This window comes from Alternaria metachromatica (assembly GCF_023757995.1).
Source record: "Alternaria metachromatica strain BMP 0045 chromosome Unknown scaffold_24, whole genome shotgun sequence".
Classification (NCBI taxonomy): Eukaryota; Fungi; Ascomycota; class Dothideomycetes; order Pleosporales; family Pleosporaceae; genus Alternaria; species Alternaria metachromatica.
In genome coordinates, this window is record NW_026055515.1 from 212427 (window position 1) to 231102 (window position 18676).

Sequence of the window (18676 nt, forward strand, 5' to 3'; positions counted from 1 at the left end):
AGCACTGCTGTCTACGTCCGCTCCTCCACCGCTTCACGTCTCACTCTCTCACCTCTCACCACACCGTGCAGGGTTTTTCTGGCGGCTAGCGTCCGCACAAAAGATACAGTTGCTCCTTCCTAGCGGAGACTATTACCGACACAATCTCTACAGCGACGCATCTTCTCACAGATCTTGCTAAAACCTACGCCCGAACCAGCTCACGATGTCCGGACGCGGCGGCGGACACAACCCACGAGGTGGACGTGGTGGAAGAGGTGGCAGAGGTGGAGATCGCGGTCGTGGACGTGGTGGTTCTACCCAAGGCAGGCACGATCGCAACACAAAGGATTCCAAGCCCGCGAGGGCTAAAGAGACGGATGAGCAGAGAGCGGCACGAAAGTCATACAGCTCATGGAAGCGCCGCCTTGGTGAGTCGGAAACTGATCCAACGACCATGCGACGCCTCTGGGAGGGTGCTTTCGGCATACTCGAAGCTGGTGACCGAGACTGGCGACAGCAGCTCCCCCAGGACCTTAACGATGATTCGGACGATGAGAGTGGTCATCGTCACGTCCTCGCCATTCTGAACTCAAAGGTTGTCGGCTCGGACTACGACACCTTCCTCAGCAACGCCCGCCATTTCCTACTTACGCTTACGCATTCCTCACTCCTTCGATGTCTCGCGGTCGACACCCACGTCGGTTCCATCTACAACCTCTTTGGCGGTGTCGGTGGACGCACTGCAGTCTCATATCTCCAGCGGGTTTGTAAGGCTCTGGTGGCAGCTCGAACATCCTCGATATCTGCCAAGGACCACGAAGCGACGCTTCATGCGATGGCGACGGCTCTCTTCGAGCTATTGAGACGTGAGCGCAGAGCTCGGTTCAACGATGAGATCACACCGCTGGTGGACTCCATCCAGGCTGTGAGCGACCTCTACAAGGCCTTAGTATCGCCAGATACCTCAACACGGACAAGCATTCGTCTCAATGATATTCGAGCCCTGGTAGCTAGAGCTCACGGTCTCCTCGCCGAACCCACTGGTGAAAATGGGGTTGGAGACGACAACGATGTTGACGGCCCCGCGTCGTTCTACCCGAGAGACCTCGTAGTGCCCTCAGACCGGTTCGACAACGACAAAAAGGACATTGGCGACGTGGTAATCTTCCCGACCCGAGATGAGATCATGAGCGATGCGAAGGAGTTCCTACCCTATACCGATCCTGACCAACCACACTTCCTTGAGGATCGTGTGCAACGCCACATCGATACCTACTTCCGCCTCCTGCGCCACGATATCTTTGGTAAGCTGAAGGGGTCATTGGCTGGAATCATGCACGCGGTATCTCAAGACTCCAACTTGCTGCTCCACCCCAATCTCAACCTAGGCGATATACGCGCCAATCAGTACACCAGCGCTCGCGTCAGCTACGTCACGCTCGACAAGCGAATGGGGTTGCAAGCTCAAATGGAATTTTTGCAGCCTGCGATAGTCCGCAAGAAGAATGTTAGCCAAAAGGTGAATTGGTGGGAGGATTCAAGGCGATTCGACGAAGGGTCGCTTTTGTCCTTCATATGGATCCAGGACAATGTCGTTCAACACATCTTCCTTACTGTCTCAAATAAGGACACTGATCCAACAAAGGAGTACAGCTTGACACACCACAATCAATTGGCCTACATGACGGCTAGCCTGGTAACACAAGATCGAGCGACGGTAAAGATGCTAATGCAGGCCAACATCGGAGTAGCCCGCGGTATCCTATTGGAGTTTCCCAAAGTCATGCCCGCAACCTTTTCGCCCACTTTGGAGAGTCTACAAGCCATGCAGCGACTCAATCGTCTACCGTTTCGGCAGTGGATCGTCCCGGACAAACACAGTGGCCTCCCGTCAGCACGCAAGATGCACGAAATTCCTCCACCTCTGTACGCGCGCGCGCCTGGCTTCAAATTCCCCGTTACCTCTCTCTTGAAGGATGGAAATAAAGAAGACTCGTTCTTCATCGAACCGACAGCATCATGTGACGATCAGGCGTTACTCGACAAGCTGGAAGCCAAGACAGAACTTGATCGTGGTCAGTGTCGCGCGCTCATCGCTGCGCTAACTCGGGAGTTTGCCTTCATCCAGGGGCCCCCAGGGACAGGAAAGAGTTTTCTGGGCCTTCAAATCATGAGGATACTGCTGGAAATCAAGAAGAAAAGCAATCTCGGACCTATACTAATCGTTTGCTATACGAACCACGCCTTGGACCAGTTTCTCGAACACCTAATCGACATTGGCGTCCACAAGCTCATCCGTGTCGGCGGTATGAGCAAGTCCAAGAAGCTTCTTAACCATAATCTGCGCACCGTTGGCGAATCGGAGACGAAGACCAAGTCCGAGAAGTATATGGCGGCGATGAACTACAAGGATCTGGATCAGAATGAGAAGGAGGCCAAGATGCTCTTTGGTGGTCTTCATGGCTTGTCGAAACGTCCGGACTGGCACAAGCTTAAAGGTTTTATTCAAGAGGAACATCCGAAGATCTACAATCAGTTCCGTTCCGTCGATGACGAGGGCTTCAAGACAGCTGGCCGCCATCCATTCGATGTATGGATCGCCGGTACTGAGGCCTATGGCCAATCTACATTACCTCAGGGCGCGTTACAGCAAATAATTCGCCAGGCGACTACAAACGTGTTTTCGTTGTCATTCCTTGAAAGGAGTGCGCTTGTCGCCTCCTGGGTCTCACAAGCTCAAGGAAACAAGGTCAGCGAGCTTTTCGAAATCGTCAATGGTGCTGCCAAGACCCAACGCCAACTGAGCAATATCCATGAAGAGCGGAACCGACGACTGCTAGAAGAGGCTGACGTCATTGGGGTCACCACATCTGGCTTGGCGAAGCGTATCTCGGTCCTCCAGCAAGTGAAGTGTAAAGTCATCATCTGTGAGGAGGCTGGAGAGGTCATGGAGAGCCACATGATCTCCGCGATGCTTCCCGATATCGAACATCTGATCCAGATTGGTGATCACGAGCAGCTTCGACCCTCTGTCAGCAACTTCCGCGACTTGTCGCTTGAGAGCGAGCGAGGAAAGCTTCATGCACTGGATCGGAGTCAGTTCGAGCGACTCTCAATTGGTGAGCCCGGGCGGCCTCTGATGCCCGTTGCTCAACTGAACGTACAGCGTCGAATGCGCCCGCAAATCTCTTCGCTGATTCGCGAAACCATCTACGATAAGCTCAAGGACCATCTGTCTACCATGGAGCTGCCGGATGTTGTTGGTATGCGCCGCAATGTCTTTTGGCTCGACCACACCAACTTCGAAAACGAGAAGGGTGCAGATGCACACGATACGAAGTCCAAGTCCAACTTGTGGGAAGTCAAGATGGTGCATGCTTTGGTCCGGCATATCGTTCGGCAGGGCGTCTACAAGCCTGATGATATCGCAGTTCTGACCCCATACACTGGCCAGCTTCAGAAGCTCCGCGGCGCTATGAGTAGCGATTTTGAGATCTGCCTCAGTGATCGCGATCGAGAAGCGCTTGAGAGGGACGGTTTCGCAGTAGAAGATGACGATACATCGAAGACCTCGGTACCCGCTCACGAGAGTTATCAGGGTAAGCCGCTAGAAAAGAAGCAGCTGTCGGAACTACTGAGAGTTGCTACGGTCGACAACTTCCAAGGAGAAGAAGCCAAGATCATCATTGTCTCTCTTGTGCGAAGTAACGACCGCCAAAACGTTGGCTTCCTCAAGACGACAAACCGAATCAATGTCTTGCTGAGTCGCGCTCAACATGGTATGTACCTCATAGGCAATGCAGACACCTACTCTAGTGTCGAGATGTGGCAGAAAGTCATCGGAATGCTACGTGCGACTGAATCGGTTGGAAAGACTTTGGCTTTGCGTTGCCCTCGACACCCTGATACCGACGCCCAAGTACAGCAGCCCGACGACTTTCACAAGCTGAGTCCTGAAGGTGGTTGTAGGGAAGCGTGTGCCGATCGCCTCGACTGCGGCCATCAATGTGGGGCCCGATGCCACTCGGAAGCCATGCATGAGGTTTTCCTTTGCGAGCAGCCGTGCCAACGCCGGCATCAGCCATGCGACCATGCATGCCAGAAGGCTACATGTGGAGAGCCTTGTGGGAAATGTATGATCTTGATGGACCACGTACAGCTTCCATGTGGTCATGTCAAGCACGGCGTCGCCTGTCATCTCACCCAGAATCCTACTCGCATACTCTGCGACGTCAAGATCTCGAAGCGTGTACCTGGCTGCGAACACGATGTGGTCTTGAAGTGCTCGGTAGATGTTTCCAAGAAAGACTTCAAGTGCCCTACACTGTGCAACACACCTCTGTCGTGTGGTCATCCATGCCCCGGAACCTGCGCTCAGTGCAATACCAAGGATATGTACGATCAACCAGTGGTCAAGCACGCTACTTGCAGGAAGACCTGTGGTAGAAAGCATGGGACCTGCAATCATGATTGCAGTCGCCGATGTCACGATGGTACGGATTGCGGTCTTTGTCAAGCGCCTTGCGAAGTAAGTGATACCTATAAGTTTGGTGACACTTTTCTAATCTCATGCAGGTACGTTGCAAACATACGAAGTGTCCACAAAGGTGCCACGAGCCCTGTGCTCCGTGTGTTGAGCCTTGCACATGGTCCTGCGAGCACCAAGGCGATTGCAAGATGCCTTGCTCGGCCCCTTGCTCCCGCTTACCATGCGATGAGCGATGCACTAAGCTTCTCCCATGTGGTCACCAGTGTCCGAGCATCTGCGGTGAAGCATGTCCAGTCAATTACTGTCGAGATTGTGGCATGAAGTCAGACGAGCAGCCAGACATGATCATGATGTCTCGCTATGCTGATGTCAATCTGAATGAATCGCCCATCGTCGTTCTCGGTTGCGGTCATTTCTTCACCACCGAAACTTTGGACGGACTAGTCAGCCTCAAAGACGTGTATAGTGTTGATGCGAAGACGGGCGCCTTTACCGGGCTGATTGAGAACGCCGAGCTTTCCGCATCGATTCCACAATGCCCTAATTGTCGAGAGCCTGTCAAGCAGTATGTTACTCAGCGCTACAACCGGCTCATCAACCGAGCTGTCATCGATGAGATGTCCAAGCGCTTCATCGTCAACGGTCAACAAGACTTGCAGCAACTAGAAGGCCAGCTCATGGAAGTCAGGAAGGACCTCGAGAAGTCGCGCATGTCGGTTGTTCCCGATAAGCCAGTCCAGCTCCGCGGTCAGGAAGCTCACGAGTTCACTATGCAGTCCATCAACGACGAGATCAACAATCGTGCACGGGATACGACCAAGTTACTGAACGCAGTCAAGGCTTTCCAGTATAGAATGGATATTCGACACCAACCGACCTACAAGCTGCACCAGGCGACTGTGCATAGCATGACGCGAAGTGATCCACTGGAAGTTGAGCTCGCAAAGTTGACAATCGACTCTTCCGAAAAGTCCGCCAAACGCGATCGCGATGAACGCATCACCCTCGGCGGTGGCCTGCTCAAAATCAAGGTACGCTGTTTAGTGCTTGAGGAGAACTTCGAGATTATGCGTACTGTGGATCAGAAGCATTTCCAGAGTACCTTGCCTCTCAAATTTCCCAGTGGTTCACCCGTCGCCAAGACGGATCAGTTCCTCAAAGACACGAAGACTCTCATTGATGACTGCATACGTGAGAGTCTGCCTAAACTTGCGGTTGAGGCTACACTGTACTATGGTCGAATCGCTCAGTTCTTCGGTAGTGCTCAGTCTGGTCAGAACAACGATCGCGCAAAGGCCATGGATTACCGCAACACCGCCAAGGACCTGTTGTCAAAGGCGGACACGCTTTGTGAGAGTTGCTTCAGTGGACGGGATAACTTGCGACAAGCTGTCGTCGCTGCATCGAAGATGCTCAACAAGGAGTTCTACGAGGCAGTATCCAAGGAAGAATTGGAGTCTATCAAAAAGGCCATGGTCAGCGGACGTGGCGGTATCGCGACTCACTCTGGGCACTGGTACAAGTTTGTGAACGGCCATCCAGTAAGTTTCTCCTCTCCGATCCGAAATATCATAATCTAACACAGTGCAGTTCGCCATTGGAGAATGCGGCATGCCCATGCAACAAGCGCGCTGTCCGGAATGCGGTCAGCCCGTCGGTGGCCAGAACCATACTGCCGTCGCTGGAGTATCACGCGCCAGGGAGATGGAGGATTGAGGAAAGATGGATTGGCGCTTCGGTGATATTGCGAAGCGGTGTGCATCGTTCCAGCCTCATCTAAACTGCTCGTTCGGTAGATGAGTGCCGTAGATCTCGATCATCTTCGCCCAAGCTCTTGAGATGTAGCTGTATACGCTATCATAATGCATCAGCACTGCTTTGAATCGGACTATCGTTGCAGATGTTGTTCGTGAATCGCGTTGTGAGTGAAACGATAGTACGTAACGTAATAGGGCGAGATAGCGAGACCCGCGCTTTATCTTTGACCCTAACTACCAACGGTCGTCGTCGACTTGTTGCAGAATCAGGCGTCCTGCGCCGTGGACAAGCACTTGTGAAAGTAACCGCCAGCCGTTATTCGACGGTGAAATGACCAAAAGAACATGTGTTCCGTTATAAACGAGATGTGTTATGCAGATCAACCATGATGGCCAAGTTCACGATGTCTGGACGGCAGATGGGAAAACGGCGCTTGGTGTTCTGCTATCTGGGCAGTAGTGCCGAATTGCCGGCGACTAATTGCGATGTGCAGTGTCGCTTGTCAGTTTTCAGTTTGGCAATCCTCCCTTGGCATATCGCGACGAACTATGGGATTGGCGATGTTCAGTACACGCTGTACCTGAAAGAGCACTGCAGCGCTACACGACATAGGCGCATTTGTGACGCATCATCAGCAACGCACGCGACAAAACGAGGCTGCGAAGAACACGATATGCACCTCATCCGTCCCTGCAGCACACGAATTGAGGCCATGTGGGCTGCCCTGGAGACGGCAGCGCGAACCCCTGCCATGCTTAAAAAGTGGAAATTTGACCCTTCCACTAGCGACGTCGCTGGCCGCTCTGATTGGCCTGATCAGAAGCTTCTCCGCGCTTCAAGGAGATGAGACACCTTGCCCTGAGCGCCGCCAACCGCCATCGCACGCCGGCGACTCTATCGCGTGATCACGATCTCGCCGTGTTTGGAGTTGTCATGGCCATCCCGGGCGAACAAACGGGGTGCGCAGAAACGCAGAAAAACGAAGAAGAGTCAAACGTCGCAGAAAACCTCAAGGGCCCCAACCAAACAGAAACAGCACAGCATAAAGGAGTTCCTGCGATCAGCGAATCACTTTCGCTTGCGCTGCCAATATCCCCATTCCAATTACCATTTTGCGTCGCCCGCCTCAGGCCCCGTCACAAGATTGGTGTAGTAATCTTATTTTTTCCCCATCCGTTAGCCGCTTTTCCCACTGGCCCCCCGTCCCCCCAAGGGGACAACCACACAGGCGAGCAAACCTATCGTGAAGGGAGCGCGTGAGCCCTGTGCCCATAGTTTCAAATACAGCCGGGGATCCTCCCTTTGCTCATCTCTCGCTCTCACTTTGTTACCGCAAACCTTTACGCTCATTACACTTTTTTTTGCTCGCTCCCTGCAGTTTTTTACTGTCAGTCAGACTGTCTGTTTAACGCGTCGTCATCGAGAAGCAGACTTTCTCCACACTCTCTTATTAAACTCAACTGTCTGTCGGTCCGTTGCTGTCCAACACGTCATACGAAGCCCTAAACACACTCGCTGTAATTACGATCATTCAACACGAGACAAGACTATCAAGATGAAGTACAACACTATCGCTTTGGCGTTGGGTGCGCTTGCTATGGGCGTGAGCGCTCAGGGTGTTGCGTAAGTTTACCCTGTTCTCCACATCTATTTCCATCTGCGGGTTGCTGCCTCACCCGCAAACGCGACGCGACTACCACGCGGCTTACCCGCGATAATCATCATGACTACATGTAGATCCATGCTAACATGCTGGTGACGTAGGCCCGAAGTCCAGTCGTCCGTCCTCATGGAGCTCGCGCAGGCGATCCCTTCCGACCAAGTCGCCTATGCGATCGCCTCGTCGTCTGCGTTCGCCGCTGAGATGGCTTCCTCGCTCGCTGCTGGCAACACACCAGCCTGGTACCAGGCGCTGCCTACCGACGTCAAGAGCCTGCTGCCCGAGATCTACCCGGCCATGGTCACACCTACACCTACTCCTACTCCTACCCCATCATCGTCGTCGAGCGCGTACGTCGCCAAGAGCAGCAGTGTTGTTGAGACATCGAGCTCCGCCATGGTTACCCCTTACCCCACTGGAAGCAACAGCACCATTGCCATGCCCACCATGAGCGCCACCGGCAGCGTTACCGTCTCGCTCAGCCCCAGCCCCAGCCCCAGCGGCAGTGCCTCGCCCTCCCCAGAGACCCCTCCTTTCGAAGGTGCAGCTTCCAAGATGTCCGTCGGCGCCGGTCTCGGCGCTGCGGTCATGCTTGCCATGCTCGCTTTGTAGACATACCTTGGCGTGTCTACGTACTTTGCTACTGTACCTTCGTAGCACTGGACCGCTGAGCATGGGTAGCGGCTGGTTGCTCCTTTCTTCACTCTAACGTTTCTTTACGACGCGATGCTCTTATCCTTTCTTGGGGAAAATGATTCGCAATATACCTTTTTGACTTTTTTGGTGCTTGGCGAGGGGACGGGAGGAATGGCAGGGTGGATTGATGCATCTTTATGCGGTGGCTTCTCCGGCTGGGATTGTCGTTGTTTACGCTGGTTTGGTGGATTCAAGGACGTGGATGTGGCCGGGTGGATGATGGATGTTGGGTAGATAGTAATCCGTAGTAGCTTAATATTTAATCAGTCGACGCAGAAAGATGGAAGACCCTGTGATAAGTATGCCTGAAGTCGAAGCCCGAAGATGAAGAGACGTTAAGGTGAAACGGTCTAGTTATATAACGTTCGAGCACGTCCGTGAGGGGACGGGGCTTGTAAGCAACACGCGTCTTCCTCGTGTTGGGCTGGACCTAGACCCACGCCGTTTCCCTACACTGACCCACAGTTGGCACTGACAGCATCGACGTCAGCTTGTTACGAAAATAGAACGATGGGTTGAGGGTGCATGAGGGTTTAGACTCTACCTTCCTGTCCTGTTCTCGAGCACTACGTTTGGTATGTGATAGAGTGGAGGCTGCTACACACATCTTGGTCTCAACGTATAGCACGAGAGGAGTGGCAGCTGAAAGGACTTAACGTTCATCACTTGGGCTGGGATGACGATGGTGATGTGGTTCCGGTATCTTGAAACATGTGTAATCTGCGAGATCTCCGCATATCCAGAGATTGATAGTGGTGCCAGTCGTACTGATTGCATCGGACAAGGTACTACGGACAAGGCCAAGATGTACCGCACGCTGGATGGATCTTAACCTATACGCAAGTCAGGTCCTATATTCGTCTTGATCTTCAATCCAGCACCTACAATCTAATGCCCAATTCTTCTCCATCCTCACTTACCACCAGTCCTTGCTCTTACCTAGTCGCTCAGTCCCTCGTTTATTCTACCTGTATTATCCAAGTTCTTCCTTACTCCATCGAAGCAAAGTAATTCAGGACGTGTGGCCTAATGGTAAGGCACTTACATCTTAGTCACTCTGACGGGTGACCTCTGAGTATCAAGTCTTTGAGCAGCCTGGGCAACCTCGTTGCAGCAAACGAGGGCTCTGATACACGGAGGGACCTGTTAGATCGAGACTGTAAGAGATCGTGTGTTCGACTCACACCATGTCTAAGACAGCATCTCTTTCCTTTTGCGTGGCTGTAGACTATGTAGCCTCTCTTTTTGCGTGGCTTTTGCCTATTAATGCTAGAATCTCCTGTTACGTAGTCTTAGTACGAGAAATTTAGTTTCTTTTTGAGTATAAACTTCTGCGATATCTTTTCAGGTGAGAGGAAGACTATGTGATGAAGTCATTGCTCTATATGCTACTACACATATCATTTTGATCGTCAAACCTCCAACAATCACCACTCAAGGACACGTAGCTCAACGGTAGAGCGCCTACACCATACGTTTCACGTCGAAGAGGCTTTAAGTAGCCCCATGCCTCTGGTATGGAGCCTCCTGTTGGATCCCCCCGGATGCAACAAGAGGCTCAGGGTGGAGTGGGAGATCGACGTTCGAATCGTCGCGAGTCCAGCTATTTATCTTTTTTTGTTCTTGATGTAATGCTTTACTGTACAGGAACCGTGGGGTCATGGAGTGTAGGTAAGAGAAAGTACGGAGCCACGATTGTGGTGAGAGATACATTTTAGTTCAAGCTCAAATATCTACATATCTAATCCTACCAACTGTAGAAATTTCCATCTCCATCTCTTTCCAAACCAGAATGAAACTCGTAATTACCATTAAAAAGCCCCCTCCGCAGGGGCATATGCAGGTCATAATCGTAAAGCTCCCCCCTTCCGCAATTATATTGCAGAACCCTCCAGGAAAAACTGATCATGACGCTCATCGAAGGCGTGTAGGTATCATCATCTAAAGCGCGCGGGTAACAGAAAACAGAAATCCAGCCGTGATATCGTCGTCCGAACAGCAGGTAACAGAAAACAAAAAGGGAAACAAACAGGTATCCTCCAGGTATAGACGCGCAGATGTCGCAAACAGACCGAGGTCCAGTTCAGCACGGCATTTCATCCGAATACCGTGCAACAATGTCGTAATCGAGAAATCAAGGAAATTCGTAACAGCACTTAGAAGTACGTGTCGACAACGTCACGTCCACCGCGAATGGCCCACTCGACAATTTCCATGCCGCTGAGTCCACTCGCGTAGTACGTCTTCTTCTGGCCCTGCAGCTTGTTGAGCTTGGCGTAAGCGCCGTTGGACAGCGCATCGCCCTCGAAATGCGGGAAGTAATCCCACTTCTTGAAGGCCTTGACGTCGTCTTCGCAGAAGGGCTGCGATGGCTCCGTGGCATTGCGCGGGTCCTTGTTAACCTTGGATAAGCTGTCAATGAGGAGGTTCTCGGCTGCGGCTTCAGTTTGGAAGTCGTATGGGCCCCAGGACCAGGCTACGGAGACGTTGGATTCCTTGCTTAGGTGGAGGACGGCTACGGGCTCGCCGTCGTTAGGTGGCGGGACTGTCTCGTCGGTGCTGTTGGCGATGTAGGAGACGCCGAAGGGGAGTTCGAGCTCTACCGCAGAGGAATAGTACTGGTGCGTGGTGATGTTGTTGAAGGTGTCGTGTTCCTGCTCTGTCATGTCTACACCAACGCGCTCGAGGTTTTCGATGCTTGGCGGGAATGCGAAGATGACGGATGAGCACTCTTGCTTCTTCCAGGAGACGTAGCTGCCGTTCTTCATAGGTGTAGTGTAAGACACGATAGGGTGGTCGCCGGACCGGTCAACGCAACGGACTTCGGAAGAAGTGTGGATGGGCGTCTTGCACAGCTGGTTCTTGGCGTACTCGACGAACATCTTGTGGAAGTCCATGTAGTACACGCTGTGTAAACCGATAAAGGCCGTGAGGATATCCGGGGTGAAGTACTGCAGTATGTACAGCTAATCACACGTTAGCGTCCTGCATGCGCGATCCCTGCAAGAATTTTCTGGAGAATGATGACGTACCGCTGGGACAATGTTGATGTCGCCATAACCGTAGAGCGCGACGGGGTTCACGAGCAGAATAGGCAGCGCAGTGAAGTTGTTCTGGCGGAACCACTCTGCGCCGGATACGGTGAATTCGTCTGGTACACCATTCTGTTCCTGCATTAGCCTACCCGGTTTTGTGCAACGGCGCACCACAACGGGTGTCGTACCTTGTAGTTCACGACACTAATCGGTCGGAAGCGCTGCGTCCACAGCTGAATGTACCTCGGAATTTCTGCAGATACCTGCGCGGTGAATTGCGGGGTCAGGGCGGGGTTGACCATGATGTCGCCGTTGGTGTAATTGTAGCGGTACATTTCGCGCGCGCCGGCAAGCGCGAAGGGCTCGATCGAGACATTGGTCTGGTTGAGGATGTCGATGGTGTTCGGGTACGACGCATTGGAGAGGAAGGCGGCGCCGAGTGGGTGGAAGATGCCTCTGGAAGGGTGGTCAGCCGCGCCTAATGCGCTTGGAGGCGGACGCTGTGTAACACTTACTGGTCATCATACCAAGCCTGGCATTTACCACCAACTTCATCTTGACGGTCGAACATGACTGCCTTGATGCCCTTCGCTTCTAACCGGCCGGCAGCAGCTAGGCCGGCAGGGCCCGCGCCAATGATGCATACTGGGTGTTCCTCGCAATTGCAACGTTGACCTTTGGGGAGGGCTGTGACGGTGAGCGAGGAAAGCGCGAGCAGTGGTAGCACTAGCGACGCCCACATGTTGGCGGGATGAAAGTGAATTGTTTGGAGTGAACAATGGGGACAGCGAATGCTTTAGGGAAGGGATGAGGTACCTACTGCTTATAATAGCAAGCGACGCGATTGCAGGTCCCTGCGTGCCTTTGGGCACTTTTGACTTCGTTTGTACAGGTGAAGGAAGGCATAGCTGGGGCAGGCGCTGCACGGTGCGTTGGCATTAAACGGGAAGGGGCCAGGCTAGCATGCTTTCTCGAAGCCAGATGGGCGATTCGCAAGCCTCATCAGGCCTAAAGGAGCATCAATGAGGTAAGTTTGAACGGCAACGGTCGTGCGGCGGAGCACTGAGCGCCGCTGTGACGTTTGAGACGAGGGTCTGCTACCGGAGCGTTGATTTTTTATTAATCTTTACCCCTGGCATATCTGTAGTCCAGGTAACCGCCAGCGATGAGAGCGCTGCTGCTATTCACAGCTTCAATTGCCGCTGAGTTGTGCCTCCTTCATGCGTCGCATGTTCGCAATCGCTAAATCCACACCGCAGGCGCTAGAAGCGGTGAACAGCTGTCTGCAGACATCATGCTGCAGCTGTATGCAGCCTGTCGCTGGTGCCAGTGGATTGGTGCCGAGGTTTGGCCTTCAGCCCTGTCGCTAGCCTCCAAGCCACCGTTTGAGGCCCAGCCGCCCAAATACTCGGGAGTGGTTCCTGACTCTTGAAAAAGCTCCTATGCCCGACAATATCGCAAATGCGCTCGTTGTATGAGACACCAATTCCGGCATTGCGACATTGCGACAGGGCCATGATTCGGTATCTGACGTCCGTTGCGCCGTATGCCCGTATACATTGCGGCGTGGACGTCATCCCGTGCCGGAACATCGCTGCGTTGGCCTTTCCGCGAGCCTGACAACTCACCGTCCAGCTCTGGGCGGAAACATGTTCAAGCCTCCACTGGATGGAAATTGCAGCTGCGATGGAAGGTTGCGTAGAACAGAGGTAAGTTGGCAGAATGACGACATGCTCGCTGCACAGACCGACCGCCAGCCCAATTTCACGAGGTTGAAGCGACAAACTCAGGGTCCAGCTAGGATAGAAGAAAAGCAAAGTTCTGCCGTCGCACCATGCTCCAACTCTTCCACACCACCAACCTGTCTGTTCATTTCGACGATGTTCAATGCACACGGCATGACGAACCAGCCTCCGATTTAATGATCTCACCGCATGATGACCGCTTCGGCAGTATCTTTCCGTGAAATCTCAATTGCCCGAAATAAAGCAGTCGACGACCTCTGAATAGTTTGCTTCGCTTCGGCACGACTGGGGCAAAGCAATGCGACAGTGAGCACACCTTCAGTTTCAACCGGTGGCGCAGTCTTCGCGAGACGAAAAAAGAAGTTGCGGCATGGTTGTTGCGCGTCGCGAGAACGCGTCGACACCGAACGAATCAGAGGCCAAACATAAAAGAAGCGACAGCCAAGAGAGTGTAGTGATCGTATGATTTGCTATTGTGCTCGACGCCTTTTAGGCGACGAGAAGAAGAAGCTGCTTCTAAGAGCTTGAACTCGCTAAATTTGAAGAAACCGCCCAGCTGTCGTATCCGACGGGTATTGACAAGATAAACGAGAAAGGAAAGAGATGTGGTGAGGTGAGTTGAAGAGAAGAGGCTCTTTGTGGGTCTGCTGCCTACAGAAAGCTGAAACATCGCTCGCTGAACGGATGCGCATATTAAACTAAGTAATGTGAAAAGTACTGCGCCTCGCGATCAGTACATGAAGCTTTTTTGCTGCTCTATATCGATATCGAACCGGCTCTTATCGGTATCGTCGGTATCGCCACTCATCGGTCGTTCCGAGGGCGCACGGAAGTGGACCGGGGTGATGGCGGTCCCGGGCCGCGTCTCATCGTCGCCCGTGAGCTTCCGCGTGTCCATCTCGACTTGGTCAAGGACAGGCGTGATCTTCTCCTTCCTTCTGCTGTTTTGCGAGTTGTTGCCGTACTTGGACCCTTGCTGTCTTGCCCGGTGCGGGAAGAGCAGAGGCTTGAGCGCTGGAATGCACCCGCAGATGACACCGACGTTTGTTTCAATGGCAGTCCAGACCCAAATCTGGTATCCCTCCCACGTGGCATCGTATGTTTCGAAGAGTGTGTAGTGGACCCAGTAGGCGCGGAAGCTGCTTGCAACAACGATGACACCGCCGACCGAGAAGAGAATGACGAGACCGATACGTTGGGTGGTCGGTAACGAGAGGCCGAAGAGCGTGGGGATAGGTAGCGCGTAGATCATGAAGTCGGTCACGACGTTGAGAACACTTTGCACAACGAGTGGCGGTCCTTCAGGGATGCAGTCGCGGTGGTCGGCTTGCAGTGTCCAGTAGCTTGAGATTGGGCTGTGGTTGTCAGCACTGGATTGAATTGATCACGTGGATGTACTTACATGCATTGTACCCAGAGTGCGACCAGGAAAACGACGAAGGCGGCGAACACGAGGGCAAAGGTTGCCCAGACGAGCTTGCGGAAGAGCGACTTCTCTGGCGCGATGCGGAAATACGAGATGAGGATGGACATCTTGACAGTGGAAGAGGCCAGGACGAACAGTGTTTGGCCTGCCATGGAAGCCTAAAGCCGTCAATATCAGCGTGTGGTGACACGGGTTGCACATTGTCGTACCTGTCTACCGACCATCAGCTCGTGCGGCTTGAGGTCCCAAACGTGGCGATCCCAACCATACAGTTGGGATGCCATGATGACGATTACTGTTGTGCCTGTGGAGGGAGTTAGATGAAGGAAGTAATGACAAGTTCGGGTACCGTACCAATACTGAAAACCATTGCCACGATCATGAGGTAGTCGTCATACCAGCTCTTCTTGAGCCATGCTATCCGTACCCATAGTCGAAGGAAGACGACAATCATAGCGATGGGTAATAATGTCAACTCGACAATCATCAGGCCTGAGCCCCTCGTGACGGGGTCGACGTAGTTCGGCTTGGGCCATGTCGCAAGGACCTCGGGCGGGGGAGACCTCATGGTGATGGCGTGTGTGTTTCGAAAGCCGTGAACGTTTGTTAATCGATGTTAATCGATAGTAGGATGAGACTGAGGAACGAGCGTCACCAGCGTCCAAAGAGCACGGGACTGGGAATGGACAGGAATATAACCTTCACTCAGGGCGAGCCAGATCTCCACCCGTATGCTCCAGCTAGCCGTGCACAAAGGCTCGAATTCCAGTGGGGCTTGGCCATCGCTGGGAAGCATGGTATGCTGGAGTACAGAAAGCTCATCTGCGCAGCACCATTGGCAGTGCACCACGGGAGCTCCGTTGCGGGTACGGAATGGTGTCGGTTTCGCCCGCAGGGGTCCAGGTACCAGAGACGTCGGTAGTCCCTTCAGCTCGCGCTGTGACTTGCTGGTACAAATGACCAGTGTGGATAGGTGACCAGTAGCCGGGAGCTGACTGTGGAGCGTTAATGTGACTGGGTTCAGGCAGGTTGTTGCTGCGGCTCATCAGTGGGTAGAGTCGCATTCCACGCATGGCCAATCGCTGTCCCGGAGCCGGGGTAGCTGAGCAGTAGTACCGAATCCGGCATCTGGACGTTTTGCCGCAGGACAAGCTGATTTGGAGGCCCGTATATGAGCCGATACTCTGGGAAACCAGCGGCGTCCTCTAGACTACCGCATTCTGGCAAGCCGCAATGCTGCTTTTCCCACCATCGCGCGATTGTCGCGTGTCGTAAGCAAAGATCGAAGGGTCCAGCGTTGAGATTTCGCCCGTCGTGGCGAAGCGCTTTCGGATCGCCCGCCTAGCAGCAGGGGCCACCCCCGGCCTCGTCTATCTCAACAACGAATAACCTCACCGCATCACGACAAAGTGTGATCCGCCTTCGCTCTGCGCGATGCCCTGCGGATGCGGGACATTGACGGCGCCTGTTGCTGTCTCCGCTCTCTCGTGGCTGGCAATACTCCGCCCGCCGTCTTTTTCCACCTAACCTACTCGCCGACGTCTTCTCGCTGTCTAGTTGTCTTGGTGACGTCGCGTCTTCGGTACCACCTACCCACTGTGTGTCGTCAGCACGTTGTGTCTTTGAGCAGAGGAGCCACAGTAAGCGGTATCCCCGATCCAGCCTACCCTCAGGTACACATGGCTGTTGTTTCGAGACTCACGCGATCCACATTACGAGACCCATTAAGACCAGGGACGCCTATGCGGGCGCCTCAGACGGCATCTATTGCGCCACGCAGAAACTTCGAGTTGGATGTACGAGGCCTCGATTGACTTCCGCACTCAAGAAACCTGGTCCCGGTCCTGTGAAGACTTCATCCCTCTTCCTTGCAAAGATCACTCTATCCAAGCCGCTTCCCCGCCAGCAATTCCTGGCCTTTGGGAATACTCAGCCGTTACGTACTTCCACCGTCAAAACACTAATGATCCTTCCGCGGCTGTGCTCCACTCCCTGGAGGCATGCACATGCATCTCATCTACCGACATGCACACGACGTCGTGTATACAGAAGCCACCGTGCTCGCTCGTTGGCAACGGTTTTACTTTTCAGCTCCCCAAGTATTGGCTACCAAAAACCACTCCCACAACACGGGCGCAGCTCCTGTCCCTATCTCGGCACCCGCGTGGGTCCAGTGCTGTGGGGTACGGCCTCGAATTAGAGACCCGCTAACCACAGCGGCTAAGTGACAAAGCTTCCCTTTCCCGTCTGGTGCCGGCTACAGCATACGATTGGACGTCCACGACATGTCCAAGCTGATCGATGTCCCCTTTCGTCGCTCAACATGTTGTTGACTCCTCGGAAGTGTGTTTTGATTGCGCCATATCGGGACTGATTCAGAGCATTACAAAACCAGTCATGTCCTAACGGTTAGATATGCGACTGCGGGACGGCTTCCAATTGACCAGCTATTGGCCCTAGCATCACACCGTTGAAGACTACAAACGTCCTCAGCATGGGTTATCGCTCTCAACAAGGACGTTATAAGTCCGCAGGAATGCATCACGACCAGAGGCGTGATCATGATATCCACGGTGATCGATAATTGTCACGACCATCGTGTCCGATCCACACTGCAATCTTGGTAGTGAAGTAGCTACAACTTAATACAGCACCTAGCAAATTCCCCGAAGACGGCGGCAACTATATCGGCTCGACATGCTCTGGCTCTTCCTTGCAAGTGCCACGCGGAAGGGTATGCGCGTCTGCACGTCCTTCAGTGTGCTGACTCGTCACTTCCTTTCAGGTTATCAGCGAATAACTACACGATACGATGTGATGAACGTCTCGACTCTGTTCAGCCCATCTCGCCTCCCCTGGTCAACCCATGTCGCCGACGATCACGAAGCCACACTCATCAGCGATGTCCCATGGCGACTACATCGGTAGTCGAGCACTGATATCGCGTTCGTCATGCTTTGCACAGGTACCCGCGATTACTCACGGTTCATCACGTCGTCACCCATCGGTAGTTCTTCCGGGTTGGAAGCACCGTGCTGGTTGCCTGGAAGCTGTGCTAAACTTCTTTCTAGTATCTCCATATCGTCAGTGCAGCGGTTATTTCGATCTGCCGACTGATTAGTCGCGATGGTAGACTGGGTCCAAAGGGGCAGCCAGACATTTCCAGCGAGTATCTCCTGAGTGTTCTATTTGGAAGATACCCACCGTGGTCTCTGCATATCCGATTACTCATTTCAAAAGTGCGGGTACCCACTCCGGCTCTCTCATCACCAATCCCCTCCACACTCTAGCGTCCGTGCAAAGGCGATGCTAGACTTCCATCTACCACTCCCTTCCCGATCCAGCACCCGATACCAGATCGGCCGGGTAATTGTACCCCCGTCCTAATCTCGTCTTGCGCGCATAGTGACGTGAGGGTCAAATTGGGGACGCCGGGTTCTCTCCTTTGTTTTCCTTCCCCAAGAGTTCGGATGCGCGGACGCCGAACGGAAAAGGAAAATAAGACACGTAGGCTGAGGCTGCCACGAGGGAAACATAAACTGCATAGTGTGATGAGAGGTGTGGTGGGTGTACGACTAAGTAGGACTAATGTAGGTGTGGCTAATCTTGTCACTAAAAGGAAGGGAGCGTGGGAGTGATACTTGGGGGGTTTTTTTTTGAGGCTATGGAGATGTGTGGCACTACAAGATCATGTAAGTCGACCTTGTCGCGTCATCATCAGCGTCTTGTTCATCGCATCGCTCATCTTCTCGGTGCCTACATCTCATGAGAGGAACGGATTTAACCCGTTGCGCTACGGTGTACATTCAAACCAAGACGAAGATTGACAAGTCCGAAGGTAACGTAGACTTCAGATAGGTTGTTTCCACTGTGCCTCGCGCTCGA

The 18676-nt window shown here is 53.3% G+C and overlaps 4 protein-coding genes across 4 annotated transcripts; 2 read left to right on the forward strand and 2 right to left on the reverse strand.

The window, feature by feature from the left end:
* Positions 1–205: 205 nt before the first annotated feature.
* Positions 206–6187, forward strand: J4E83_008420 (uncharacterized protein; the record flags this gene model as incomplete). Its single annotated transcript, XM_049335317.1, has 5 exons — positions 206–3761; positions 4414–4510; positions 4558–4589; positions 4799–6012; positions 6062–6187. 5 exons carry the CDS (start codon positions 206–208, stop codon positions 6185–6187), a joined length of 5025 nt encoding a protein of 1674 aa, XP_049185583.1.
* A 1597-nt stretch (positions 6188–7784) lies between these two features.
* On the forward strand, positions 7785–8501 carry J4E83_008421 (uncharacterized protein; the record flags this gene model as incomplete). The annotated part of the gene is made up of 2 exons (XM_049335318.1): positions 7785–7852; positions 7994–8501. The coding sequence occupies 2 exons, from the start codon at positions 7785–7787 to the stop codon at positions 8499–8501; spliced, it is 576 nt and encodes a 191-aa protein (XP_049185584.1).
* A 2240-nt stretch (positions 8502–10741) lies between these two features.
* J4E83_008422 (uncharacterized protein) lies at positions 10742–12362 on the reverse strand (the record flags this gene model as incomplete). Its single annotated transcript, XM_049335319.1, has 4 exons — positions 10742–11551; positions 11618–11749; positions 11809–12076; positions 12136–12362. 4 exons carry the CDS (start codon positions 12360–12362, stop codon positions 10742–10744), a joined length of 1437 nt encoding a protein of 478 aa, XP_049185585.1.
* Positions 12363–14095: 1733 nt separating this feature from the next.
* On the reverse strand, positions 14096–15359 carry J4E83_008423 (uncharacterized protein; the record flags this gene model as incomplete). The annotated part of the gene is made up of 4 exons (XM_049335320.1): positions 14096–14720; positions 14768–14949; positions 15001–15095; positions 15146–15359. 4 exons carry the CDS (start codon positions 15357–15359, stop codon positions 14096–14098), a joined length of 1116 nt encoding a protein of 371 aa, XP_049185586.1.
* Between the last annotated feature and the right edge of the window lie 3317 nt (positions 15360–18676).